Raw genomic sequence first — 27,984 nt, forward strand, 5'->3', positions numbered from 1 at the left:
TCGCTACTCCAGCGATCCTCTACTAGCGAGACCCGCTATTAGTAAGCACAAATAAGAGGCAGAACCTTCCCTCTTCTCTCCCCTGCGGGACGAGCCTGAAAAAGAGCCGGACTCCTGCCCGGCGCGGCGGCAGGGATCGGGATGGGGATCAGAACGGGGATCGGGATGCCGCCGGCAGAGAGGGAGGGTCCGTGCGCTGCCCGCCCTCCCTCCCTCCGCCGCGGCGGCGGGGCCGCGCTTGTCCCTCCCCCGCCACATCGCCCTCCCGCCGGCGCTGCTGACGTGTCTGCTCCCTCCCTCCCTCCTCCGTCCCTCCTTCCCTGCCGGCGCCTGCCGACATGGCCGCAGCCCCGCCGCCGGACCCCCGGCTGCTGCTCGCCCTGCTGCTGCTGCTGCCGCCCCCGCCGCCCCTGCGCTGCTCCGCCGCCGCCGCCGCCGCCGCGCCCGACCTGGGCCGCCGCTTCGCCGAGCGCAAGCGCTGCGCCGACCCCGAGTGCAGCAGTGAGTGGGGGCGGCGGGGGACGTGGTGGTGGGCAAAGATGCCTCCCGGAGGCGCTTCCCAAAGCCCCCTTCCCCCCGCTCCCTCCTGGTTTTGGCACGGACACTGGGGAGAATCGGGAAAACGGGAACGCGGCGCCCACGCGCGCCGTTCCGCTCCCCTTGGCCAAGTTTTCAGGTCCCCGCAGCTCCGTGGTTGGTTTTTTTTTTTTGGCCCCTGCAAAGCCCTCTCGTGGTAAACCCGCTCTCAGGGTGTTCTCTGTGCGTGGGATGATTTCAGAACTTGATTCGCTGGGACATGGGTGTCATCTTTCTAATTTAACATTAATAATTAGCTTCATAGCGCACCTCAGAAATGTAATTCTCCAGCGCTTCGTCAAACGCTTGTCTTGATCAGAATACTTGCTTTTTTTTAGCTATAACTTGCCTTTTTTCTTTTATAACTAAATATAACTATTTAGTTATATTTTCTATAACTAACTTAATCTCTTATTTTAGGTATACTTTCACTTAAGTTATCTCTTGACTCAATCTGGAAAAATAGGAAAGCGGTGCTTGCGAGGAGGTCTTGTTTACTGCCAGTTGGCAAAGTCCCTTTTAACAAAAAGGGTATATTATTACTATTGTTATTTTTTTAAGTAGTACTCTTCTCTTTGTTTTCTTTGGACAGTGTTAATGTGCCGAGGGAAGGCAATGCAGGATTTTAAAGGTCCAGATTGTCGCTTCGTAAATTTTAAGAAGGGAGAAGCGGTGTACGTGTATTACAAACTGGTAGGAAAATCAACGGAGCTTTGGGCTGGAAGTGTAAGTACTGTAAAGTATTTCTTCCGCTTGCTCTTCTTGGTGCTTTCTATTGGCAATCTATTTTTCTTCCTTTTGCTTTTTAAGAGAATGCTTAGAGTTTTGAATATGACTAAATAACATAATGAATGCCATTTTTTCTTGAGACTAGAGGGAAATGGGATGTGGTTTGATCAAACCTAAGTGTAGTGAAAAATGGGCAACACTAATGTGTGCTAAAAACTGTTAGAAAACCGCCTTTGTGTGGAAACCTCCCATTGTAGCACTGTAAGTTGTGGCCATGGGCCTGTCTGGGAGCTGAGCCTTCCTTTCCACCTAGGGAGGCTTAAGCCTGTGGTTGTGTTTTCCCAGGACGTGGTCTCATCCTGCCCTCTGTAATCCTGCTAAAGATCGCTCCATGTACATATTTTAATTGCTTTTCTCTTCCTAATATTTGTCTGCAGTTGGAGGGGAAAAAGTAGTAAAACTAAAAAGGATTAAGGTAAATTTGATTTTTTTAAAAGGTCTGTCTCAAAGCTGCACTGAAGCAGCTTGGAGAGTAGTGGCCTTGCCTGAGTCAGCGTCTTTGGGCAATCTGAGAAGCTTCTGCTAACGGAAAAAGAACATCCCCACACTTGCAGTTTTTTCATAGAAAACTCCTCTTGACTTTCATAAGCACCTTATTTGCCTGACAGAAACAGAACTGAGATACCCCAGAGGAAGAGCAGTTTTTGTGGGCTTCCCTTGAAAATGCTGGCAATCTGGAGGTTGCTTAAACCTAGCCCCTGTTGCTTCCTCCCCGTGTTTACCCTATAACCTTTTTTGTGTCCAGATTGTTTACTTCAACCTCCTCTCTTACTCTGGTCTTCCCAAGGGATAGAAAATTGGGCCAGTGGTCCAAGGTGCTCGAAATCACACCTGGGTGTTGACTGTGGGACTGGTGGTTTAATGAAACTCAGGATGTATCACTTTCTGTAACCACTTCAGGCTGGGTGTGGACAGCCAAGCTCTCAGTAGGAGCTGAATCCAATTAGAACGATACAGAAGAGAGTAGAAAAACTGTAGCACGTGGTTAAAGACGAGTTTATAATTGTATCATGCTGGTAATTCCCTCCTGACAGGTACTGTACCATAAATAATCTGGTTAATTAGCTGGTACAGGTTTCCAGGGCTACTGGTTCTTGAGACACGGAGTAGCAGCGTGGGGCCAATTTTGCATCTTCTAACGAGGTGTAATGCAGGCTGCAAGATCAGACAGCAGGTTAAGGTAATTGCTGAGTTAATATTCAGTTGCATTATTCGCTGATAAGAAGCTCATGCAACAGTTAGGCGTGTCTCCAAGTTAAAAGGATGTTTGCTTTGAGTTTAACAAGTAAAAGCTGAAGTTGGCAGGTCTGAAAGAATTGCAAAGCTCCATTTTATTTTTTGTCATTTATCAACTGTGTTACGCTATTTTCAATGTTCCTTTTAAGGCTGTGCTGACAGACTGATTTCTTTTGCTTGGTGGCTGTAACCATTATTTCTTTTTTGCCCAGTTTGACTGACTGCTGCTGCATTAATTGTACCACTGCAACACTCAGCGTGGAAGTGCTGCAGCAGAGTCAGAAGTGCCTGCCCTTGCATGTTAAGTCTGCCCCTGTCCCTGACTCACCGATAGCACTGGGGTCTCTCTCCTGCAGTGTGACTTCCCGTGCCAGATTTGGCCGAGCAGCTTGATTTCCCATGCCAGGTTTGGCTGGGCAGCTTGATTTATGCAGACCAGCCGTGCCTGCTGTGTGCAGTCTTGGAGCTAGGGGGAAGCTGCTCCTTGCTAATTAAAAACAGGCTACCCAGTGAGATCTGCCATCAAACGAATTCCAGTGGAAGGCATGTTACCTTCTGCCACAGCCCTTTTGGGATCTCATTGCATCACTTCATGTGGGCTTTGTGGGCATCATTTGATCCCATGCATCTGCCCTACTGCCTTTTTCCATTCTCCAAAGTTTTAGGGGGAAAGGATTTGTTAGGGGTAATAGAAACTTTGAAATCAAGGGATAACTGGGATTCTGATCTTCAGGTATGGGCAGATGTTAGGAGAATGTGTGTATGAGAAGCTTCAACTAATGAAGCCTTATTTCAAACAAGTTGTAAATACAGACTGTGATCCCGAAAACGATTTGGAGGAGCCATGAGAAATACAACAGTATTTCTGACCTGAAGAGAGATGATCTGATAAGAAAAGGAGCCTTTCACCAAGTCTGAAAAATCGATAGCAGTTAGGTCTGGCCTTTATTTGTCTTTGCTTTCCTAATTCGCTCCACCCTTTTCAAGCTATTGTTGATTATTTTTTTAATTGCCCTATGCCAGCAAACATGTTGTATTTTGATAAAATAGGTTCCTTATTTTATGGTCCCAGTCTTGTATACTTTATTGCTTACAGAGCACACACTATGCTCATTGGGTATTTTGCATGTGAAAAAATTCTGCAAGCCAGTTGTATATTCTATACATTATATAGCATGCAGTTTTTAGCAGAGCTGTCTAAACCTCAGTAATAAAGCAAACCCAAAAGCTTGGAAAATATTCTATGACCATTATTTAATAGTCATTTTACGTTGTGAATTTCATGAATACATCAAGTCTCCTCTTCAGCATCAACCTTGTGTTGCTTAGTCCATCAAGTTGTTATGTAGACTCTCCTCCTATGCATTTCCCCTGCACTCTGCCCTCACTTCAGCAGGGTCCAGAACTCCCAAAGTAATTCAGGTAATTTCAAGTAAAAACTGCTGCTTTTTAAAAAAACCTTTTTATCAAATACACTTTAAGATTGTTATTTTATCTTATGGCAAAGGGATGAACTTTATGCCTGTGATTCAAGGTTGAGAAAACTATTTCTGGCCTAACATTACAAGAAATGGACTTGTCTGCAGACTGTGGCTTTTTGGGTGGTTGCCTTTTTGTTTGTTTTTTTCTTTTGTTTGTTTTCAAATCTTGTGCGTAAGTTAGTAAAAAGAAAGACAGGAGGAGTAAATTTAAGGTAAGAGAGGAAGACAGAGTATGTTTGGAAGACCCAGAGGATCAGGGAAATTCTGTGTTTTCTTAACAATGCCAGCATTCAGCAAGGGCGGAACAAACAAATTCATCTTTGCCCAACAATGTTCTGCAGTTTTAGGTGCCTGTGCTTTAGGGATGTGGGCTTTAAGACTAAAAACATGTGAACCTCTTTTTTTCCCAGCTGTCTGTTTTCTGGTAGGTGGTATGAGGGTCTGGCTTCTTGGTCAGTGAATCTGCTGCAGCTGCCTGTCACACGTGGGCACTGGTGGGGACAGATGCTGCACACACAGCTACGTGTTTTGTCCATGCACAACACTTCAGCTGGAAAGAGTGGAAATGAAAGATGGACTTTTTTCTCCCTTATTTACTTGGCATTCACAATGCCTTTCCTCTCTCATGTCTGTAGAGAATGAAGAATGTTTCCTTTATTTGCACAATGAGGCATTTTTTTCCTTTACAAGAGAGGACTTGTAGGGAGAGAAGGAGATTAAATTTTGGGCAAGCAGATCCCATATGGCTCATAAACCACAGAAGTGGCAAACTGGGTCACTGCAGAGGACTTGTATGGTCAGCAGCTCGGATTATAATAAATGAGTTTCAAGTTGTGATGCCTGATTATAATTGGAGTCACAGAGATTAGTAAGAAGACTACTTTGAAGCTTCAGCTTTTGTTTTCAGAAGGATTGTTTAAAACTGGAGTAGAAGTTTGGAGAGAAAAACAAGCCTATTTAGAGTAAATCTAAATACTAAATATACTATGCAAGGATGAGCTTTTGATTTGACTTGGCAAAATTAATTTCTCATTCCTGGTAATTCCCAATAATAAACCTATATTCATTATCTATTTTCTGTAAGAGAGTATATGTCTTTGCAAAAGGTGGGGAGCGAACAGTTTGGGTTTTAAATATATTTGTAACTAACTTCAGAGATATCAACTATGGAAGGCAAGATTTGAATGAGAAATAGTAAAAAAAGGAAGTCATCAGGGCTTACTTTGCATATTGAAACAAACACCACCAAAATTATTAGTACCTATTATTTACTAGATACTAATTCCCTCTCTTTTTTCTGTGCTGTTGTAAATCCAGAAAACTTCAACTCAGGTTAACCTATTTCAGTGCAATCAGTGTAACAATACATATATCTCTGTATCCCTAACTGTTTTGACATAACTGGTTTCTTCTTTAATTTGATCTTTAGCTGAGTGCTCTTCCCAAACAAACTCTTCAAGAAAATGGGCAATTGTCATTTTCCTTCTATAACAAATGATTGAGGAAATGACCAACATTATTTTTCCCCCCAGATATTTTGGTCATCTAGGAACTCTGTACCTTTTTAGGTGTGTCTAATTACCTGAATTATCTAATCTGTGTAGTGATAGCATGCTATTAATATCGGCTTCTTGACAGCTGTTGTCAGAACTCTCAAGTGACAGTGTTACTGTGTAGATATTATCTGGTGATTGATAAGAGAGATTCTTGTCTTCCACTGTTTGCCTTGGCCTAACATGTTGACTTGCTTGAAAATAGCCATTTGTGACTGATTTTTGCTTGTGTTAGGCAACGAAGAGCAACAGTGCATTTGCAGAGGAGGGTATATTTTCCACACAGGTTTTAAAATGATTAGTACTTCAGGTACAATTTTGCATTTTCCTACAATCTGCTTAAAGAATTTATTTTTTTCCTCTAAGTTACAAAGTGAGCATACTCTGGGCTATAATATTGTGCATGGATGTAAATCTTATTAGTCGAAGATCCTCTTCTACTTGCTGCTTGAGAAAATCCTCGAGGCATGTGTGGTGCCCCTGAGAGCACACAATAGCAGTTAAAGTACTTGAGCCAAAATGCGTGGGCTTCATTCCCAGCTCTCCTAATAATTTGTTATATGTCAGGCTTTAAAACATGAACAGTAAAACCTACCAACTTCACAAGGCTGTTGTGAACTGTAGTATAAAACCTCAGTGAAAACTCTTGCATAAACAAGGTGTCACTGGTCTTTCATTCACTGTGTTAAACTTCATTTAGAATACTTGAGAGTCAGTTCAACATATTTGTTACTGGTGTCTGCAATTAGGATTTTTGACAGTCGCATGATTCCTAAAGCTTCTTTACTGCTTTTTGTTTGCTTGTGTTTGTTTTTTGATAGGTTGGAAGTGATTTTGGATATTTTCCAAAGGATTTACTTGAAATAAATCATAATTATTCCAATGAGGAGCTAGAATTGCCAACAGATGTAAGTATTCTCTTTTTTTTTTTCAGTTGGGCTTCTTACTGTTTCCTAACCTCCGCATTCAGTAAAATCCCTGAGGAGGAGAATGGGAATATCGTGATTTTTAGTAACTTTTTGTTAGCAAGCAGCTACATATGTGCAAAGGTGCACATATATATTGGGGGTGGATGTTTGTGTAGCTATGTATGTGGATGGGTGTGAAAGGATCAGCCCAAAATGTGGGCGTTGATCTTTCTTTTCTTGAATGTTATAGTTTTCTTCTAATGGAATCTGCTTGGATTGAGCTCTAGAAGTGCCACTAGCTGGCTTGAGCATAGGCTGTTTGGTATGTGTTCAGAACGTTTTTTTTTTCCCAAACTTTTAAAGTTTAAAGTACTGTCAGAAACAAAGAGAGCCTGATACACTTAGGCCTTTGATTCTAGAATTTGTCCTTCGGCCCTTTCACGCATGAATGGGTTTCATGCACTAATAGCTGGTAACTCCACAGTTGTGTGAGTAAGGCCTCTGAGGCTGCAGCGTTAGACAGAAAGCCGGTCGTATCCCAGGCTGAATCCAAAGCAGTTTGGCCAGCAGGTCAAGGGAGGTGATTCTGCCCCTCTGCTCCACTCTGGTGAGACCACACTTGCATCCAGCTCTGGAGTCCCCAGCACAGGAAGGACATTGACCTGTTGGAGTGAGTTGAGAGGAGGCCACCAAGATGATTAGAGAGATGGAGCACCTCTCCTATGAGGAAAGGCTGAGAGAACTGGGTTTGTTCAGCCTGGAAAAAAGAAGGCTTTGGGGTGACCTAACTTTGGCCTTCCAGTATCAGAAGGGAGCCCACAAGAAAGCTGGAGAGAGACTATTCACAAGAGCACGTAATGCCAGGAGAAGAGGGAATGGCTTCAAACTGAGAGTAGGTTTAGATTAGATATTAGGAAGAAATTCTTTACTGTGAGAGTGGTGAGGCACTGGCACAGGTTGCCCAGAGGAGTCATGGATGTTCCATCCCTGAAAGTATTCAAGGCCAGGTTGGATGGGGCTTGAGCAACCTAATCTAGCAGAAGTTGTCCCTGCCGATGGTAGGAGAGTTGGAACTAAATGATCTTTAAGGCCCCTTTCAATCCAAACCATTCTATGAAATCATATTCAGTGTCTTGCACTGCTCCTATTTATTTTTCAGCAATTGTGTGACAGGGAGCTTCAACTTGGAGGACTTGGTCATTTAAGGAGAGATCAGCTAAAAGAGATCGTGACAAACAAGCTTAGCAACATTTGTTTTCTTCTCTTCCCTGGCATTCAGCAATAGACTCGTTTTTGATTCAGGATATATGATGATGAGTAAAGTGTAATACTGTCAACTCTGTTGCTGACTTCCACTTCATTCCTTGCTAGGAGGCCTCTGGAAGGGCAAAGCCAAACATTTTTTGTTTAGGCTTTTATGAGTCCTTGGGTGAAACCTCCACCAATTTCAGAACTTTGGTTAAGGACGCAAGAGGTTAATTCTGCATGATTAACATAATTTACTTTGCTGCTGCATCTATCTTTCTAACTAGGAAAATGGATTTGGTGTCATCGCTGTAGTAAAGAAAATAATATTTTTTGACTACATATTGTTTTTCATTTCAGGAAACAGACTTTGTTTGCTTTGATGGCGGAAGGGATGACTTTGATAATTATAATGTGGATGAGCTTTTAAAGTCATTGCAAGCGACGATAGCAAATGAAGGGGAAGCTGAATCGAGTGATCCAGGGACAAAACCAGCTGAAGGAACAGAGAGGGATAAGGAGACTGAACAGGCTGGTAGAGTAATGTCCCCTGGTGCTTTGGAGACAGGCGAGCGAAGCGCTGAAGAAGACAAGGAAAACCTCGTCTTGACACACGAAGTAGATAGTTCTCTTACAGAAGGAACTGAAAATACTGGGGGAGACTCCGGTGCCAATAGTCACAAAGAAAACTCTCAGGGAGATCAAATTGCACATGAGCACTTGAAAGGCATGCTACATGGGAAATTAAAAGGGCTAGAAAGTGAAAATACCAAAAACACTAGTATTCCTCAGGGTGAAACAAGTCAACTTGACCAAGAGAATGAAGAAGTCAATGCCTATACACTTTTAAACAGAGAGCTCTCTGTGAACTTGAAAACAAAATTTGGCTCAACTGCTGATGCTGTTGTATCAGATGATGAAGTGACTCGCCTTGTTACGTCACTGGAAGATGATTTAAATGATGACTTGAGCATTAATCCTGCTGATGCAGAGGAGGAGCCTGACTTTGAAGATCAGTCTGCAGAAATCCCTTTGCTGTCTTTTACGGCAGAGGATGAAATTACATCCCCAGAGGATTTAGAAGATGATGGAAACGATGACGTTGAGTCACAAAACCGTGAACCTGATGAAGATGCAAAGGGTGCTACAAAGCTAAATAACCAAAGAGACAATGAGGAGAAACCCAATTCAGATGCATTAATTCTTGAGGATGCCTTCAGTAAGAGCAAGAGGTCAGGTGACAGTGGAAGTGTGGACAGGTCTGAATCTAAACAGACAAAAGAGAAACAGGATGACGTGGTGCTAATTAGTAAAAGAGAAGCACCAGCAAAAACTCAGCCTGAGGATCTCTCCAAAGAACTCCTTAGAAAGGAACCTGTAGGTTCTGGTGATCTGGGTTCAAAAGAACAAACAAACAAAACTGTACAGTTTGAAGAGCAGCTCACTGATGGAGCAGAGTCACATCCTGGACCGCTGAAGAGTACAGCTGTGCCTGATTCTCCCACTTGGCCTAGTCCAGAATATGATCTGGAGTCCAAATCATTTGTTAAAAACAAGCAAGATGCTTTACAACCATCTGCTGATGGTATCAACAAAAGTCCCGAAAAAATGCCACTTGCTCAAACAGAGAAAAGTGAGAAAAAGTTTGAGGGTGATACCTCAGAGGAGGTCTTGGAGAGTGATTTAAGGCACATAAGGTCGTGGGACAAAACAAATGAGAAAGGAAGAGCTGAGAACAAGCCTTCTGTTGATGTTCCAGCCAAACCAGTGGAAGAGGTAAAAAATGCATCTCAAAGTCACTTAGGAGATACTGACCCCTTGAGAGTGAAAGTGGAGCATGGAATGCCTGCAGTGGAGAAAGAACTTCTTGGACATGAAGAAGATTTAAATCAAAGAGGGGAGACTGATTACGAAAATAAAAAACCTGCCTCTCCTAACAAAGAACCAGCAATAAAAAATAGAAACATGAAAGAAACTCCTGCAGGGGAGGGAGACCTAAGCCATAGTGGAGCTGTTGAGCAACACAGGCCACAGGAAAATGAGACTGAGTATTCAGAGGCAGATGTGAATGAAGAAGTTTCAAGAAATCCTGGCAAGATGCCAGTATTTGAAGAAAGCACTGAGAAAAGTTCCTCTGAAGAAAAATCAAAAAGCACTACACAGAATACTAATACAGAGAATCTTACTCAGCAAGGAACTGCTCGTACTGAGGATGCAGATTCAGACAGAAATCTTGGCACAGATTTAGCTAAAGAAAGAACTCTAAGACCGGAATTGCAATCTGAAGAGCCACATGCTGAAGATGACCCTGACCTGAAACAAGAAGAGGATGAGCTGCTGGAAGATGAGAATGCAGCAAGTGCAAAACTGTCACAAGTAAGGGCTGCAAATGTACAGGGTGATACACTAAATATTGATGATACAAATCCTGAATTGGAAGGACTTAATGAAGCTGTTTCAGGAACCCCAAATCCTACTTACAAAACAGGAGAGGACACAAACTCAGTTTCTAAGGAGGATAAAAGAACAATCAGCATGCAAAATGCAAGTGAGACTGGGAACAAAGATGTTGATGTATCAGTGAGAAAAGATGCTAAATTGGATGAGATGGAACATGTCATGGAAAATGATGATGAGTCTTCTGAAACTGAGGAGCCATCAGATGTGGAAGAGGATAATTTCCAATCTCCTGACACAGAAAACAGGGATGACTTTGACCAAAAGAAAGATCATCTCCCAGAGGGCATTTCACAAAAAGACTCAAAAGAGGTGCAAAATTTAGAGCACACAAGAAATGACGAGCAGCAATCTGCACATTTCCCCAGCCCTGCTGACAGCTCAGCAGCCGCAAATGACACTGTAACAGACTTCAATGAGTCTGTGAAGCGGCTCACAATAATAAGAGATTTTCTGGATGAGAAGCGTGTGATGCGTCTGCAAAAGTACCTTGGGTTCCAACACGTGGTCAGGATAGAAGCCATGTTCCACGACATGAAGGTGGAGATGGAGCTTGCTCATAAGGCAAGCCATAATAACGGAGATGTAGAAAAAGCCTTGGACCAGATACTTGAGTTTTCGGAATCGAACATTATGGATTTTGTAGGAAAAGTTCTGGATTCCAGAGTGGCAGAAAATAAAGAGGAGGTGGTGAAAGAGATGGATTTGTATGATGAGGAGAGTGCACTGATGGATGACATTCAAGAATTAATATATTCTTTAAGGAGTAAATATTCATCTGCTAGTGAGAGTGTCCCACTTGCGTCTGCTCCAGAACAGGAAGATGACCAGCTGCATTTTCAAGGTAGGATGTCAAACCAGTTAATAAATAGATGAAACAGAAGTAAAACCCTATCCCAGGCAACACTATGTAACCCAGAGAAGCCTTAAGAAGAGTGTGAGGGAGTAGAATTGAAAGAGGCCTTGTGAAATCTTCTGGGATTTTGCTTATTTTTCATGCATGTTTTCAGTGTTGTGATGAGTGGCTCAGGGACAAATCCTGAGAGGAAATGTTGAGCTCAGCATGCCTGTTCTTATGTGCTAAGTTCTCTGTAAGATAAGGGGGATCCATGCATGGAAATGGCTACAAGTAGCTAGTCAGGACATGTCTGTACCTCCTTAAGCAACAGAGATTCATATATACTAATGTACTGAATTTTCTGGAGGGTTTAGAACAGTCTTTTTTTCCTGAACTAGTGCTAACTATGAGAGATCCAGTGATTAATGCAAAGTTGAGGTACTAAATCCCTGCACCTAAAATCTCTGGTGTCTCTATTGTATTTTTTTCCCACATTCGTAAAAGAGCATGTAGGTAGAAATACTGAACAAGGAGATCTTTTCACGGAGGAAGAACCAGAGATATAGTCTGCTGCAAACTTGCTGGTTTTTCTAATTACTGTGTAAGATGTTAAGATACACTCTTAGCAAGGCTTCTTTTACAGTAGTACATGTTAAATATGTGATTTGTGACAAGGTCATGAGTGATGAAAATATCTCACCTTGCAGTGTTTCACTGCAAGGTCAGTGGTTGATATCTTGCATAAATTTCATAGAAACATTTAATTAGACGTTACTGAAAGTTGATTGAGAGTATATTGAAAGCGAAACGCAAGCAGAAATATTTTAAAAGTGTCAAGAAAGACAGCTGTGGGTAAGAAATATACATTAGCTCAGTGCTTAATTCCAGTCTCCTTGTCTGTCACAGATGGTGCAAAAGAGGCTGAATATGGCAGAGTTACCATCAGAAACCCGAATGCCATCAATGAGGGCAATCAGGAATTTCAGCAGCTTGATGATAAGAGGCCAGAGCAGCCTATTGAGGAGGAAGAGAGGGCTGTTAATATTCCACCTGAGCATGAAGAGGCCAACTTCTCACATAATGGAGAAGCTGAAGAAGGTTATGACAGTGAAAGAGGATCGGTCCTGGAAGATACTTCCTTTGGGTCAGTTGATGCAGAACAAAGTGCCAGGGAAGATATTGCTGCAGGTAACCATTTGGAATTGGGTTATTTTGTTCTTTTGCTCTTGAAGAGGTGCATGGTTGAATATATTTTTTGGCAAATACCAGGGGTTTTCACTAATATTTTTACTGTCCGTTGTTGTAATACTAATGGCTTTCCCTGATTCATGGCAGTCCCTCTAGTGGTAGTACTGTGTCATGAAGTTAGCATTGCAGTTTTTCTGTCATTTCTCAATGTAGGAATAAGAAAAGTGCTCCCGTGAGTATAGTTAGAGCTCTGTGCTTGGGCTTGTGGCCTGTGTCTCAGGATGGTAGTGGATAAAGAGCAGGAATCACAGGAAGCATACCATTAGCCCAGGTTTCTTCCTTGCAGGGACTGATAGCCCTATGTCATGTGCTATAGACAGGACTGTCCATAGAATCATGTGCCCTCTCTTCTCATTCTTTTTAGCCTGTGTCTTTAGGCTGTATTACTTTCCAGGAAAGATGGTGTGTAGCTTCCCCCTCAGGCAGTTCAGTAATTTCTGTGTGTGTTGGAGTAGGAGCTATGTTTGACTCTCTTTGGCTGAGGCCTTATCCCTCTGGAGCTAGAAAGCTGATCTGTGCTGACTCGTCATTGTGCCAAGAAGGGATCCTATTACTGTCATCTTCTCTAGCTCTGTTTTGGCATGAAACTATCTTTGACTCTATTCTCGGTGCTAAGCTCAGCTTTGCTGTTCTGCATTCACCTCTGATTATGCTTAATAAATCTGTCTCCACTGAGCATTTAGAAAAAGAATTCAGGCACATCTTGCTTAGCTTTTGGCTCCTGAGGTGCTGTACCATCCCCATAGCAAAGTGGTTTTGAGCTTCTAAGATCTGCGGAAGCTTTATGTTGAATGCAAAGACACCTAGTGAATTTTAAATGGCTGGTGGATAACTTACGTGGTTAAGCAGTCAGATGTTCAGCTGTATTTCAGACCACCTTCCATTCCTTCCTAAGGGTGGTTAAATGTTTGCCAGGATTTCCTACGAGGACTGGTAGAAGTGCTGCGCAGTAACAGGGCAGACGCTGTTGAGCTGCTGGTCACAGCAGGCAGGTGGCTGTGGAATCTGCTGGCCTGGACTCGTGGCAGCAGCAGCCGCCAGAGGAGAGGCAGGATTCAGGTCAGGGTAGAGGTGTGAAGGTTGTTTAAAGCTTATGCCACACTAACAGGGTACCACCAAGAGTTCAGGGACCGCCTGGACAGTGCCCTCAGGCACATGGAGTGACACTTGGAGATGCCCTGTGCAGGGCTAAGGGTTGGACTCCATGAGCCTTGAGGGTGCCTTCCAACTCAGGATATTCTGTGATTCTGTGGACAGTGCTGGAAACTAATCGGAAGGATAGGAAATGAAGAATGTGTGCTGCTCTGTTGCCGACTCGCAGCTGGCGGAGCTGTGAGTGCTCTGTCAGAGGCAGAGCTCGGCAAAGTGGCGCTGCACAGCCGCGTCCCGCCCTCTAACGCCGCTTGTGGACTATCAGCGTTATTTTGCGAGGACTTTCCGCCTTTTTCCTCGGTGCCCTGGAGCCGCGGGGGCCGCTGCGGGGCCTCCCCCGCGCTGCCCCTTCCCTGAGGTGACGCCGCCCCTCCCTCTCCTCCCCCCGCAGGTGCCGGCCGGGCCGCGGGCGCCCCCTGGCGGGAGGCGCTGGGCGCGGCGCGGGAGCTGCTGCGGCGGGTGAGTGGCGGCGGCGGCGCGCGCGCGGTGACGCGAGGGGGAGGGGCGGGGCGGCCGCGAGGGGGCGGGGCGGCCGGTGCGCGAGCGAGGAGGGAAGGGAGGGAGGAGGGAAGGGGAGGAGGGAAGAGCTGACGTGTGCCTGGCGCTCCCGGGCCGCCATGGATCCCGCGGGAGGCTGCGGGCGGCCGGCGGAGCTCCCGCCGGGGCGGCGGCTGCTGCAGGTGAGGGTCGCGGCGGGCGGGCGGTGAGGAGCGGCTGAGGGGCCCCGCCGGCCAGGCCCGGCCCGGGCGGTGACACCGTCCCCCGAGCGAGGCGCGTCCCTGAGGGGGTCACCCCGCCGCGCCCCTCCGTGAGTGGGGGCTGGCGTCTCGCACCCCCGCCCCGCAGTGTGGGGCGATCCCGAGGGAGCGGAGGCGGCCACTGGCGCTCGGGATCCCCGCCGGGCCTCCCGGGGTGGCGGGGAGAGCTCGCCCCCGGGCCGGGCTCTGCAGGGGCAGATGTGCGCCCTCCTTCTGGTCCCTCGTCGCTGTCGGCTGCAGAGAGGGTAGGGAGGGAGAAGGTAAGCAGGGAGGGAGAAGGCAGCGGTTCCCGTGTGGGTCGCACAGTTTGTTCCCTGAGCGCCATGTCATGTCACTATCAGCCCTGTAGCGCGTACCAGGCACTCACACCCCCACCAGGTGCTCTCTGGCCTCCAGGTAGAGGAGGAGGCACCTGGCATGTGACCCTGTGGCCGGGGAGACAGCTGGGGAGAGATCTGAGCCATTTTCACTGGATTGTGACAGACGTCCAGATGTAAAACTCTTTGGATTTTTTTTTCTATATTTTTTTCCATCCTTATAGCTTTATTTGGAAGCTACTCAGATAGCTACAAGTGCTTTGTAACACAAAATGTAAGCAGCACCAGCAGACTGTCACTGCCAGGTGCCCTCCTGATACTTGGAGTTTTGCATTGAAATGCAGGCAGCGAGCTGCTCTGTGGTTTTCTTAGTTTTCGGTTTTCAGTTTGCGCAAAAACTGCAAGAAAGCTCTAGATGGTTCTCTGGTTTTATGAGAGAGATAAAAGCACCTTGCAGACTGTTTCTTTTGCCTGAGTATTTAATGAAAACATGCTCATAGCTGTCAATGCTGTTGGTTTTCAGTTGGCTGCCACCCTGCCTGAGGAAATGCGTCCTGGGCCTGATTTCCATGGACTTCCATGGGAGCCTGTTATTATGACTGCCTTAGTGGGGATTGTCACGCTTGCTATTTTTTTCTGGAGAACCTGCCTTTCAGTGAGTATACTTCATGCTTGCCTGCTGATGTTTCACTTACTGAGCGGTCCTTTGTGTGGTTAAACTGTTTCAGCATTACTGGGCTCAAAGCAGTATGTAGTCTTTCATGGTTTTACTTTTTCTGTTTAGAGCATTAATGTGAACTAAACACTGGGCTGAATAGCTAAAGTAAGTTGCAATTTTCTTTGAGCTAAGAAGCATTTTCTTTAAGCTGTTAATTGAAGATCTCTTAGCACAAGGCGATTTTAGAGCAAAAAAGAAGCTTTAGGAAAGGGTCGGCATATCTTTGAAATGAGAAGCCTTCCATGTGCTTGAGCCTGTTGCTGACTACCTCCAAAACAGGCAGTTAATCCTCCCCCCTTCATGTTATCCAGCTGCTTGTAGGCACTGCATTTAGAAACCTAAAGCCCCGATATTAATTCTCACTGGAGAACCCCTTCCCCACTCTTGTCCTCACTTTACGTTTGTCCCCTTTCTTACATGGATAATTTTCTTTGCAACAAAAGCACCATCACCAGCTCTCAAGTGTAGCAGTGCATCTCCTTGGGAGCTGAGCTGAGAATCAAATAGGCCAATTTCTTTTACAGCTGTCTGGTGCAATCATGATATGCTCTAGAAATCTGTGGAATACTTTATATTTGCCTGACAAAAATGAGTTAAAACTATATATTATCTGTAAACAATATTGGTAGTTTTTTTCCTTGCTTGGTTTAGGTGTTGAATACATGGGGTCCATTTCAAACGCAAAGCAGTGTAAATAGAAGAGCAGAAAAAAGCTTCTGAAATTCTTCTTTTTCCGTGTTAATTTTGAAACAAGCACCTATCATGTAAACATACATTGCTTTAAAAGGAATCAGAACTGGGATTTTGTGTTTGTTCATGACTGTGGTTTAATGCAAAATGGCTTCATTTTCTTTCAAACTGGATATGGGCAGTTACCCTATCCTTTTAGTGAGTGAGTAAACAGATGTTTACTAAGGCTCTGGGACAGGGGGTTAGCCTAGAAGCTTTTATTAGAAAACAACCTAAGCTCGTCTGTAGTGTTACTCAACACTTGTTGGCAGTGATAGATGTGTCTTCCATATGCTGCTTTAATCTGCATGTAAGTGGTGGCTTTTTTCTATAGGGAAAATTAAGAAAATTTTTCACTTACCACTTTTTATGACTAATCTTTTTTCTTTTTTTTTGTGTTCTCTCTCTTCTGTAGGTAAAGAGTAGAATATATCAAGGTAAGTTTCTCTCTGCTTTTCAGTGTAGTTGATGCTTGGGCATGTAAAAGTTTTGAAGATCGTTAGATTGTTTCAGAGGACCAATTATTCATCTTCACTCCTTTTCAAAGAGAATGCTAAGTCCAAGGTTACAGTGTAAGCTTGGCCAGTAGATTAGTTAAATCTGAGGATTTAAATTTTGCCTGTGTGATCACACCTGCAAAATAAAGGGCAAGGAACAGCTCCACCTTGTTCAAAATAAATGAACCATGGGTTTACTGATGTGATGGTCATGGGGCAGTTTGGTTTTCTGACTAGCAGTGGATCTACTTTTGCTTGCTGTTTCTCTCAGAGAGCAGGAGCTAGTTCCTCTTGCCTTTTTGGATTGAGGGGATCCTGAAGCTGACTGCTGGGCAGTTGCAAAGAGACCCTCTAATTGTAGACCTAAATCGGCAGGTATTCCTGTGGCTAGCACATTGCTTCTTACAAGAGTATTTCTCCAGCTTCAGATTTCTAAAATTGAAGTGTACTGAGTGGGAAAAAAATGGGTTAAAAGTAGGGTGATTGCTGAAATTCATAGTTGAATACAAATTGAAAATATGGAAGAATTGTCTTCACAGGAACTCTCTGCCTCTTCCTTACAAACCATACTATTTACCACTCATTCCTCTCTAGTTTCATTGTGGTTATGCTGCAATTTTCTTCTGTACAGTTAATGCAGAATTGATGAGCTGAAAAAAGTCCGTCTTAGATCTGTAAGGTGATTTCTGTAGAGCAGGAAAAACATTGGTATTGGTGGTGTAGAAATTACTTAGCAGCGCAGCCCACCCTAAACCCGTGAGGAACATAGATCTAATTCCACTCCCCCAAATATTCTCCTATATGATGCTGTACAGAAACTACTGAAGCTAGGAACAAATAGATGTTCCTTAATCTTGATAAAGTTCATGTTATTAAAATCTTTACCCTAAAGTGACAAAAATAAAGATAGATTACATTTGGAGTCACAAAGAAAAAATCTATTATTCTCTCTTAATGACAGTAGTGAAATTGTGAGACCAAGCTAATGAAAGGATTCCTGTCCCCCTTAAATGGCTGAGAGCTGTCTCGTACCTTGGCAGTCACTTGCTGGCTGTCCTGTCCCCAGAGTGGGAAAGGCTGGGGATGCACTGTCCCAGGAGCCCTCGTGGGGGAGGGGAGGGAAGGAGTAGCAGTTGCCATTGCACTCTGTGGGATGCAGTTGGAACATCCAGTGCTTCTTGTTCTGCAGGATTTGCTGTGAGGCAAATGGTGCTTGCAGCATTCAGATACAGTCAGAGGTGGCTTAGGACTTGAAAAATAACTACAGTTGGGTGGGTTTTTTATTAATTTGCAATAAAATAATTTAAGTATGTTAATGATTTTTGGTGAATCCTAAGGGTTGGTTGGTAACTTGTTCAGGGTGAGAAGCAAATGCATGCCTAAAGGCTCTTGCTTAGTCACACCATTTTTGAGCTCTAAGCATTCCAGTTCCTTGAGACTTACTGATGCTGTCTCCTAGCTGACAGTCTCCTTTTTGTTCCCAGTAGGAACAGAACAGAGCTTTCATCCTCTTACCTTTGCTGACCAAACATTCAGCTTCAATGTAGCAAAAAAGTGGTTGGTGGGTGAGGTGTTGCATCTCCCGGAGTGTCCGAGCAGTGTTCTGAGACTGCTCTGAGGTCCTCGCTGCCAGTTCTTCCCATGAACATACCTCATCTGTGCACAGCCAGCACCTTACTCTGCTCTGGGTTCTGTGACCAGCTCCTGTGAAGTGAATGCAAGAGCTTTGTGCTTTGTGTCAGTGTTCAATGCTTTACTATCTTGTTTTCAATCTAACTCTAAATGAAAGCTGGAGGTGCAGAAAGGGCTGACTGCCAAGGAATTGGCACTATCCTGATTTATGCTTTTAAGTCATTACCTGAAAACATTCCCTAAAGTGGTAGTAATGATAGCTGATTTTTTTTTTCTGCCAGTATATGAAGTACAGTTATTGTAAGCTTTCTTTTTCTTCCTAGTGACTGAAAAGCAACTTGCTGAAAAGATTAAAAACCTTCTGCAAGAAAAAACAGAAATCTTAGAAAAGTTGTCAGAATATGATCAAAAGGTATTGTTCTCAGTTCTTGTCCTTTGCTTCTGTTCTTGCTTTAGTGACACAGTCAATTCAACAGCTAATATATTGTCTCCTATTATGCTGACAATTTCCTCAGTTCTCTGTGGTTGTTTCTGTGCTTAGATAAAGGAAGCAAAGGAATCCATGAAAGTGGCCCAAGAACAAAAAGACATTCTCTCCGATGAAACCGCAGGGCTTAAGGTAAGAGACAGTTAGTTAACTCTCTCTGTACTGACAGCAGAAATATCAGTTAAAATAGTTTGCTTTAGGTTGGTCTTTTACCCCTTATTTTTTTTCTTTTAAGGACACTGTCAAAGAACTGGAAGAAGCAAAGCATCAGCTAGATGACAAAGTGAAAAATCTGCACACAATGCTTGAAACAGAGAGAAAAAAGAATGAGAAGAAACAGAACAAGGTTAGAGCAATCACAGTCATGTTTTATATTGTTCTTAACTTGATGTGCCCTAAAAGCTGGTCACAACCTGATGAGTTAGATAGTATTAGAACAAGCAAGGTGAGCCACCTCAAAAAGAACTGAAGTGAAATTTCATGTTCATCTCAAGCTGTAGCGGGAGAATCTGTTTGGTTGGTTCGGTTTGGGTTTTTGTTTGTTTTTTTATTTGGGGTTTTGGTTTTGTTATTTGTTTTGGTTTTGAGTGGTTTGCTTTTTTTTTTTTTTGGTAATAACTTGATGGATTTGTGCAGTTATGGGCTTTCACAAACAAACAGATGTATTCAGGTCATGGGCTAGTCTAATACTTCCTAGCTGGAGCCAGAAAGCTTCTTGACAGTATAAGCAGAACAGAAGGTTTGAGGTTTGTGAGAGATGTTTCCTTGTGCTTAGAGAAGCATCTAACTCTACAGTAAATGTGAGGATCTCTAAGCTGCCCCTTGTTCTTGTTGTTTTCTCTTTTTTTTTTTCTTCTTTTTAAGGCCTGATTTTTCTGTATCAACAAGTTCTTTGGTCTTGTTTTTGATCAAAGGTTGCTGCTAATGACAGCAGTGTGTGTTCCTTTCGTAGTAGGCTGCGCAGGTGTACAGGGAACTTCCTTGCCGCAAACAGGAGGAGTCATAGGTGGCAGCTGATTCCAATGTGCTGAATGTTTCTATTCCTTACCTTATTAATAAGGCAGCGCTGTGTTCCTGCCAGTCTAATGGCTGCTTTAAATGGAAATTCTTTGGTGTTTTGACTTTTATACTTCCAGATTATACAGGGAAAATAATCACTTGGGCTGAGGCATGTACCTGGCTAATACTTTGTCACTGCTCATCTTTTTCTTACATAGCTCTCTGAAACCCAGAAGTCTGTGGAGAAACTGCAGGAGGCTATCAATGTGCATTCTGCAGAGCTTTCAGAGGTAAAGCATGATTTACACCCTCTCAACAGTCACACGTTCTTGTACCAGGAAAATTCATCTCTATGTAGTAGAAAATGCTATCTTGGCAGGCTCCAGTTTGTGTGTGCATATATGCCTTTTTCTTTTCCATTTTACCAGGTTATACATAGCTCTATTGTAGTTTGACTTATTCTTTTTTCTCCTTTTTTGTTTCACACGTAGGTGCAGTTAGCCCTTAATGAAGCTAAACTAAGTGAAGAAAAGGTGAAATCTGAGCTGCTTCATGTGCAGGAAGAGAATGCTAGGCTGAAAAAGAGCAAGGAGCAGGTAAGTTATGCCCAGGCCAGGCAACCTTGTATTTAGAAGGAAATATCAGGGCTTTATTCCTGGGGGTTTTTTGCATATAACTTGAGCGTGTGTCCATTTTCTTAGCATGGCAGAATTCCATGTTTCCTATTATCACGATAAAATTTAAATGCTTTGTGCCTGCCTGCACAGACTTTTTGTGCAGGTGAGCCTCGTACATGTCTCTGGTACGAGGGCTTTGCCAGTTCCAGTGGTTCAGTTTTGGTCAGCATTTTCACAGGAAGTTTGTGCTGATGTGGTAGTCACTGATTGCCACTGGGGTTCAGGACCCAAGGAAGTAATGGTAAAGAATTGCTAGAAAGCAATTCTGAAGTGAAGCTAAGTGGGGAGGACCTTTAAACCCTGAAATGTTGTGACAGTTCTTTTACAAATATTTGTAAATATTTGTTTTCTTTCTCCGTATATGAAGTAGATGGCCTTTAAGGGATGAGTTTTGGTTACCTCTGGACTGCAATTAATTTCTTGTATTTTGATGTGTATGAGCAGTTTGGTGCTGATGTTGGGATATTAGCTGAGAAAATGTCAGATTTGTAAAGTCACCTAATAATAAACTGCAGAAATATTCCCAGCATCCAGTTCTACCAATGGAACAGCAATGTGCCTGATAACTATGAAGTTTACCCTTTATCTGTGACCTGTGGTGATCAGTTATCAGCAGAGCTGGCAGTAAAATAGACTTTAATTACATACACCCTGGACTAAAAATAAAGCAAGTAATCATCTTGCCTTGGTGCTTCATACAGCTGCTAAAAGAAGCTGAAGGTTGGAGTGAGAGGCATTCTGAGCTCCGTGAGCAGATCCAAATGTATCAGAAATCTCAGAAGGACATAGAAGAAACGCTTGCCTACAAAGAAAATGAAATTGAAGTAGGTTCTTTACAACCAGATTGCCTCAAATATTATGCATCATAAAATACTTTGTCATACTTTGCAAAACGCAGAACCATTCTTCCTCAGTGAACCTTTGATTTCATCACTAGGTTTTAACTAACTGCATTATGCAGCTGAAGCAGCTGGACATGGATCCAGAGGCCAAGAAGGATGAGAAGGGGTGTGAGTGGAGCCCAGGAGATGAGCTGGCCAACGGAGAGTTGCCAGGTACAGTAATCCTACCCTGCGGCTGAAGCACATGTGGTGGTGCGTTCGTAGCATGTCAGAGAGGGAACAAGGACAATCCATGCATATAGCTGCCTGTGGGTTAACAGGCTGACAGCTTTAATCCTCAAACACAAAATAGCCCCTAGCTGAAGGGAAGAGCTATCAAATAGGCCAGTAATTGCTTTTAGATGCCCTTTTAGGTAAATCATGAGTGTAATGACACAGTTGTAGAGATTGCATATAAAGGTTGGCAATTAAGGGCACTCTGAAAGCTGAGAATCTCAGCTTTGTTGTTATGGTACATTTATTTTTAATATGAATTTTTAATGAACATTCTGCTTAGCTCCAGCAAGATAACTAATTTCGATAATCACATTTTTTAAATCTGAAAGACCAAAATAGATGTTTTCAAAACTATTCAGGCAGTTTGTCATTTATGATGTTGCACATGTGTTTGCTACATCTCTGGTTTTGAAATCCTCTTTTTTCCTTTTTTTTTTTTTTTTTTTTTTTTTACTTTTTTCTATCTATGGTATATGTGGGCTGGAAATTTCCACTTTTTGATTTTCAGATACTCTGCACATTAATAGATGCTGTATTCACATTAATATTAATGTGGTGTCCAGAAGTGACAAGAAGGAATCTTCTGAACACCTTTTGGAATAAATCTAATAGTCTGTTGTGTTGGTCATGGATTTGCTATTGTGCCTTGTTTCTCACCTCACACTCTTGGATTTTTTTTTTTCTTTTTTTAAACCGTGTAAGAAGACCTATCCTAGACTAAAGTGTAGGGAATGTTATTTTTTACAGCTGTAGAGTCTAAGGACTTGGGGTTAAGAAACAGGGTAAAAAAACATTTTTCTCTTTTAGATACTGAGTGTGAGAAGATGAAGACTCAGATTAAGCAGATGATGGATGTCTCCAGGGTATGTTGCACAACATGTCTAATAAATGCAGTCACATTACTGCTATCCCTGTGATCAGAAACACTCAGCTCCTCTTTTCAGGTAAAAACTATGTTGTCCATAGTTGAAGAAGACAGAAATCTTCTGCAGTCCAAACTGAATGATGAAGTAGCAGCAAGACATGAGCTGGAAGGTAGGTTTAGCAAAAGAATTGTGGTTTAAAAAGAAACAGAGCATGTAAGTGGCATAATGGTTCTCATTGCAACTTCAACTTCCTCACCTTTGCTTCTCCAACAGAGAAAATAAAAACATTGGAACATGACTCCAGTTCGCTCCAGTCAGCCAAAACTCAACTGGAAAATGAATGCAAAACTCTTCAGCAGAAAGTGGAGATACTTGGTGAACTCTACCAGCAGAAGGAGATGGCACTCCAGAAGTAAGCCTTTCCTTACTCTGCCACAGCACAGGATATTATATCATTGCCACTATCCAAATGCTCTTTGCTCAAAAGGATCAAATAACTTGAAGTTATAGTTGGAATGAAAGATGATGACTGCTCTTTCAGTGCAGTTGGAGCTAGTCCTTGGTATTTTAGCCTGGTAAGCTTCTTGCATTCTCAAAGGGCTGAATTAAGGCTGAGTTGGTGAGGGCAACTGAGGTGAATGAACTGTGAGCAGTAAGGATCCATTGTGTATCTGTGTTCATTCCTCATTTATTTATTCATTTATTTACTTACTGAAATGTCTGTAATACCATCTCAACTGGGGAAAATTTGAGAATAGAATTCAGGGACATTTTCTGCTAAATTCTACAGAAAGCTGAAATTGTGATGGAGAAGCAATTGAAATTTCTAAGGTTTGAGTGTGTAGGTTGGGGGAAGCACTGGGTTGGAACAAGCCAAGGAAGTGAGGCTATACAGCACCTCACTAGTGAAACTGCCTGACCTTGTAACTTCAGGAAACACATATAGGAAACACATAATGGAGAAGTGAAGGGTAGCCCACCTTTCAAGAAAACTTCCTCTTGACCTCTGTAAAGAATGTCTGTTCTTTCCAAAACTTACATGAGGTTACACTGCCTGTTACTACTTCTTTATTAGAATAAAGAACTTCTTGCACTTTTTTTTTTCCTGGAAAATGCTTTGACATGTAGCCAAGGAAGTGGATTATGTTGAACTGGCTGTTAGCAACAGCTAACTTGCTGCTAGTTTAATGGTTCCAGTTTTGTGGGATAGCTCTTCTAAATTAGGAACACATTATGGACCTCTTAAATACTTTCAGAAAAATGTCAAAAATTAGAAAAGAAAGTGAACTGTGAGAGTAAGAGGTTAGAAAAGGACTGTGATAATTGGTCATGTAGTAAATTGGTGTGTTGAATACTTAGAAAAATCTTCTTTCCCCACAGTTAATGACTATTGGATGTGTTTGTCACCTGGGCCCCAGATTCCCCCCTTTTCACTACACATTCCACTTCTTCATTTCCCTTGGTTAATGTCAGTTCAGTGTATTTCTGTGTTTGTACCTTTATAAATCTGGATTACAATCTGTAGAACTAAGAAAACTACAGGATCTGAAGAGATGAACTGTCTGCAGTCGATAGATCCTGACAGATCTTCGGATGCTGACAGAACTTTCTCTGTGTGCTTAATTTTAGGGTTTTATACACAAAGGGTTTGTCTGCTGATTTCAAAAGACAGTATTTCTGTTTCTTAAAAAAAAAAATCTTTTTTTCTCTGTGTTCTCACACATTGTTACAGATTGTGATGTTGCTGCTGTTAACAGGGGAGTACCTTGATTTTGATTTGTAGTAGATGCAGAATGGTGGACTATATTGTGCTTTTTTTTTTTTTCTCCCTGTGCAGGAAACTAACCCAGGAAGAGTATGAGCGTCAGGAGAAGGAACAGAAATTGTCTGCTGCAGATGAAAAAGCTGTGCAGGCCATCGAGGAAGTGAAAGTTTATAAGTAATTTGAGTTTCTGAAGATTATCGTTTTCCTTTTGTTTCAACCACTGAGGAAAATTCATTCAAACCTCTCTCCTTCCCCTCTTTTTCCTTTACAGGCAAAGGATCCAAGATATGGAAGAAGAACTGCAGAAAACAGAGAGATCTTACAAGAACCAGGTAAACTTGCTTGCTGGTTATTGTGTCATCTTTTACTGCATCGTTCCAGTGCTCTGGTAGTTGGACAAAAACTAACACTTCTTTTCTTCTCAGATCGCTGCTCATGAGAAAAAGGCACACGACAATTGGGTAAGAATGTTCTTCCTTTTCTTATGCAAACAATTTGTATTTGACTTCACATTGGTGCCGTTAATGCAGTTGACAAAATTTTATCTACCAGCTCATTGCCCGCTCAGCTGAGAGAGCTCTGGCTGAGGAAAAAAGAGAAGCAGCCAACCTGAGACAGAAGTGAGTATGGAACAGACCCTCTTTATTCCTCTTTGAACGTGCTGTGTTGCTTGGGGTAGAAGAAGCTCTAGCACTGCCAGGTGCTCATTTAGCTTGCTCAGAATGTGCAGTGCATATTTGAGTGACTAATTTTAACCACTATTAAACTGTTTTGGTGGTTAAAGTAAGATCTCTTGGTGAAAGCAGTAAAGTTTTACAATGCAGTTTGCCTTGTTGCATTATAATAAATATAACTCACAGGTATTGTTTGAATAGTAATAAGAAACCTTTATTTTTCAAAATTAGATTAATAGAAGTAAACCAAAAAATCGTCATGCTTCAAAGACCAGTAATTGTAAAGCCAACTCCAGGCAGACCCGATCGCCAAGTCCCGCCACGACGAGGTAAATCCTGCTGGTTCTCCCAAAACTTTGGTCTTAGAGACAGTACATCATAAAAAAATAAGGCTAATTTAAATTACAGAAAAGTAAATCGTGGTTTTAATTCTTTGGCATAGGTCCCTTAAGCAGAGATGGCTCTTCTGGCCCATCACCTGTGAGTGGAGGAAATCCATCCCCCACGCAGATGATAGAAGTTCCTGCTCGGCCCCTTTCTGCTCCTCGAAGGGAAGGCGCAAGGGGTGAATTTGGTAAGCACTGAAGCTTCCCTTGTGTGACAACTCTTATGCTACAAACACAGGAATACTAAGGTCAGATCTTGATTCTAGGGGTAGTGTTAAGTATTGATACCTACTTTATTAATACATAAATGAGGGGTTGGGGGGGGTTAATAGAAATAGCTCAAGGCCATGTTGATCAGAATCTCTGGGGTTCTTGTTTCCCTTAATGTACAGTGGTGGATGGGCCTCCTGCTCTACGAAGGCCACCGGAGTTACCTGGAAGGATGTCTGTTCCTGGTAAGTTATGTGGTCTGCAACCAACTGCATCTTATTCAGTTACCCTTTCACTTCAAAAAGGCAATTTTAAACCCACCTTCTTTACCCTATGCACAGTAAGAAAAGCATTTGTGGTTCTCTTTACAGATATTGGGCCTGCTGTAGCATCCCTGATCAGCAGTGAGCCAAGAACCTCCTCCCCTTCCACAGCAATGGATGGAGTGGTAAGCTGAGAACCCCAACCCTCAGGAAGCGTTTCTACTATATGATGCACTGTACTTCTGCTGCTTCTTTAACTGTATCATATTCTGTCTTGTCTATATCCTGTCACTATCCTTATTTGCTGTCAAAAAATACCCCAAAAGCAACCCTCTCCCAAAGAGTCTGAAGCCCCCAGTGTAGCTACCGATTCACCTTCATCCAGTGAACCAGCTGCAGTGAGTATCCAGAGGCTGAACAGGGTGTTACGCTGCTGTGATGGAGAGGAGTAACAGGCTTGGTGTTCTGAACTGCTAAGTAACAAATGCTCTGCAGAACTAACCAGGGGCTCCTACCTCTGCCTCAAAGGGCTTCTCTCATGATGAACAGTTGCTATCTGTTTTTTGTGGAATTGAGGAAATGATATGTTTCTTTTTAAGGACTGTGGGCAAACACTCTGGAGTGACTACAGCAATAATCCTAAGCAGCTCACTCACCTGTAGTGTTTAAGCACAATTCCATATGGAATTCAAAGTTCCAGGCCCTTTACCAAAGGGGGTGTCCACCGAGGACACTTTGAAAGGGATCAAACTTCAGCTAAAGAAAACTCATCTTCTCAGAGAGTTACACTAACCACTCACTCCTGGGTAGTGCCCACAGTGTCCTGGGTAAAGGGAAGATGATGGTGCAGTAACTCCCTGTTTTCTACCAGGTTAATGTTTTGGGGTATGTTGGTTTTGCACCTCTTTGCCTCTGGGTGAGTGGTTGTGGTGTTCAGCAGTGTCATTGCTTCTCTGATGCAGTAAGGCACTGAAGTATGACCTCATCTCGCACAGGGTAATGCCAGTGCCAAAGGCCCGTCTCCTTTCCCTGGGACACCCATCATGCCCTCCCCAGTGATGGGACCTCCTCCTCCACCACCTGTTCGCTATGGACCACCGCCACCTCCTCTCCGTGGGCACTTTGGGCCTCGACCTCATCCTGCGCCCCCAGGTACGGCTGCATTGCCCTGCGCTCAAACGTCCCTTCTGGGCATCTGATGCAGAACCTAGATGTGCTTTTCCTTAATGCACCGCTTCCCAGTGCTCCATAGGCTCTAGCTGTCTTGCTCAATAAGCTTGGACTGGGTGGGTTTTTTCAAGCTTTCTTAATGCCAAGGTATTAAGAAGGTATTTTTCCTTGTTTAGTCTGAAAAGGAATCAGCAGTCTAAAGTCCCTAGAATATAATTCATGGGCTGTGAAGTTTGCATGTGATGGACCCCAGAGCTGCTCTAGAAAATGAAGGAAGTGAGGAACAAGTCAGGAGCTTCACTATCTAGGTTAAAGCAAGATTTCATTTAACTCCATGATTTCTTTTCCTTCCAGTTTGTGGTGCTCCCTTGCCACCTCCGGCTGCAAGAGATTTCTTACCTGGTCCACGTTTAGGAATAAGAGATTTGCCTCCTGGCCCACTCCCACATCCCCCAGATCCCAGAGGCTATGCACGTGGGCACCCTCCTTTTCGACCCCTAGGCCCTCCTGGCCCCAGGGATTATCCTCCAGGCCCACGGCTACCCCCACAAGCTTCCAGAGACTATACGCCTTCTCCCAACAGAGACTTGCCTCCCTCGGCACCCAGAGACTAAGGTGGCTGCCGGGCTCCAAGGACTACGCACAGCCCCAGCACAGGGCCCTGATGGGACAGCAGCTCCACACAGCGGGCTCCGGCGCACGGCCCGCCGTTGGGATCGTGGGAAACGGCTCTTGGTTTGAAGACATTGGTCTCATTTCAGTATATCTCAGCTTTTGCAGGATTAATTTTTATCCAGTTGCTACAGACATCTTATGTGCATTTATGATCACAAACTCATCCATCCACTTGGGCTGCAAGAACCTTTTTGTGGTGGACTTGAACCTACTCTAAAAGTGCAATAGAAGGAAATACCTGTGTGGATAGTTTTAATTCTATGTAGCCTTTGTAACCAGTTGGCGAATGAACTAATTTCGTTAAAAATGTAAATCAAATCATTTCCTGTGGAAATAATTTTATAAGTAAAATGCTATCCAACCTGCCTTCTCCATCTCATCATTGAGCTGCAGTTATTGTAGGCCAGGGGTTTTCATGAGGACGCTGAAGTTCTGGGATTTTTTAAAAAAGATGTCTGGTCGGAGATCAGAAGCACAAATGACACTGTATTCAAAGGAAAGTTATAATAAAAAGCAAAATTCCTTTTGCTAAACCCCAAAGCCTTTGTTTCAGTGCCACT

The 27,984-nt window shown here is 43.3% G+C and overlaps 1 protein-coding gene across 2 annotated transcripts; it reads left to right on the forward strand.

Annotated features, from left to right (window-relative positions):
• Nucleotides 1-338: 338 nt before the first annotated feature.
• On the forward strand, nt 339-27,960 carry MIA3 (MIA SH3 domain ER export factor 3). 2 transcript variants are annotated; one of them, XM_027681758.1, is made up of 29 exons: nt 339-501; nt 1,169-1,302; nt 6,457-6,543; nt 8,149-11,089; nt 11,990-12,271; nt 13,875-13,942; nt 15,082-15,213; nt 16,421-16,442; nt 18,458-18,546; nt 18,676-18,753; nt 18,857-18,967; nt 19,839-19,910; nt 20,112-20,216; nt 20,999-21,121; nt 21,235-21,352; nt 22,223-22,278; nt 22,360-22,450; nt 22,555-22,693; nt 24,119-24,220; nt 24,318-24,378; nt 24,472-24,507; nt 24,599-24,666; nt 24,952-25,049; nt 25,163-25,294; nt 25,499-25,561; nt 25,688-25,764; nt 25,906-25,977; nt 26,575-26,731; nt 27,104-27,960. In XM_027681758.1, the coding sequence occupies exons 1-29, from the start codon at nt 339-341 to the stop codon at nt 27,361-27,363; spliced, it is 5,937 nt and encodes a 1,978-aa protein (XP_027537559.1). In that variant the 3' UTR covers nt 27,364-27,960. The 2 variants fall into 2 exon arrangements, with proteins under 2 accessions (XP_027537559.1, XP_027537560.1); XM_027681759.1 differs by lacking the exon at nt 25,906-25,977.
• Nucleotides 27,961-27,984: the final 24 nt, after the last annotated feature.

The sequence above is a fragment of the Neopelma chrysocephalum genome, unplaced genomic scaffold, assembly GCF_003984885.1.
Source record: "Neopelma chrysocephalum unplaced genomic scaffold, ASM398488v2 Primary Assembly neopelma1_61b, whole genome shotgun sequence".
NCBI lineage: Eukaryota > Metazoa > Chordata > Aves > Passeriformes > Pipridae > Neopelma > Neopelma chrysocephalum.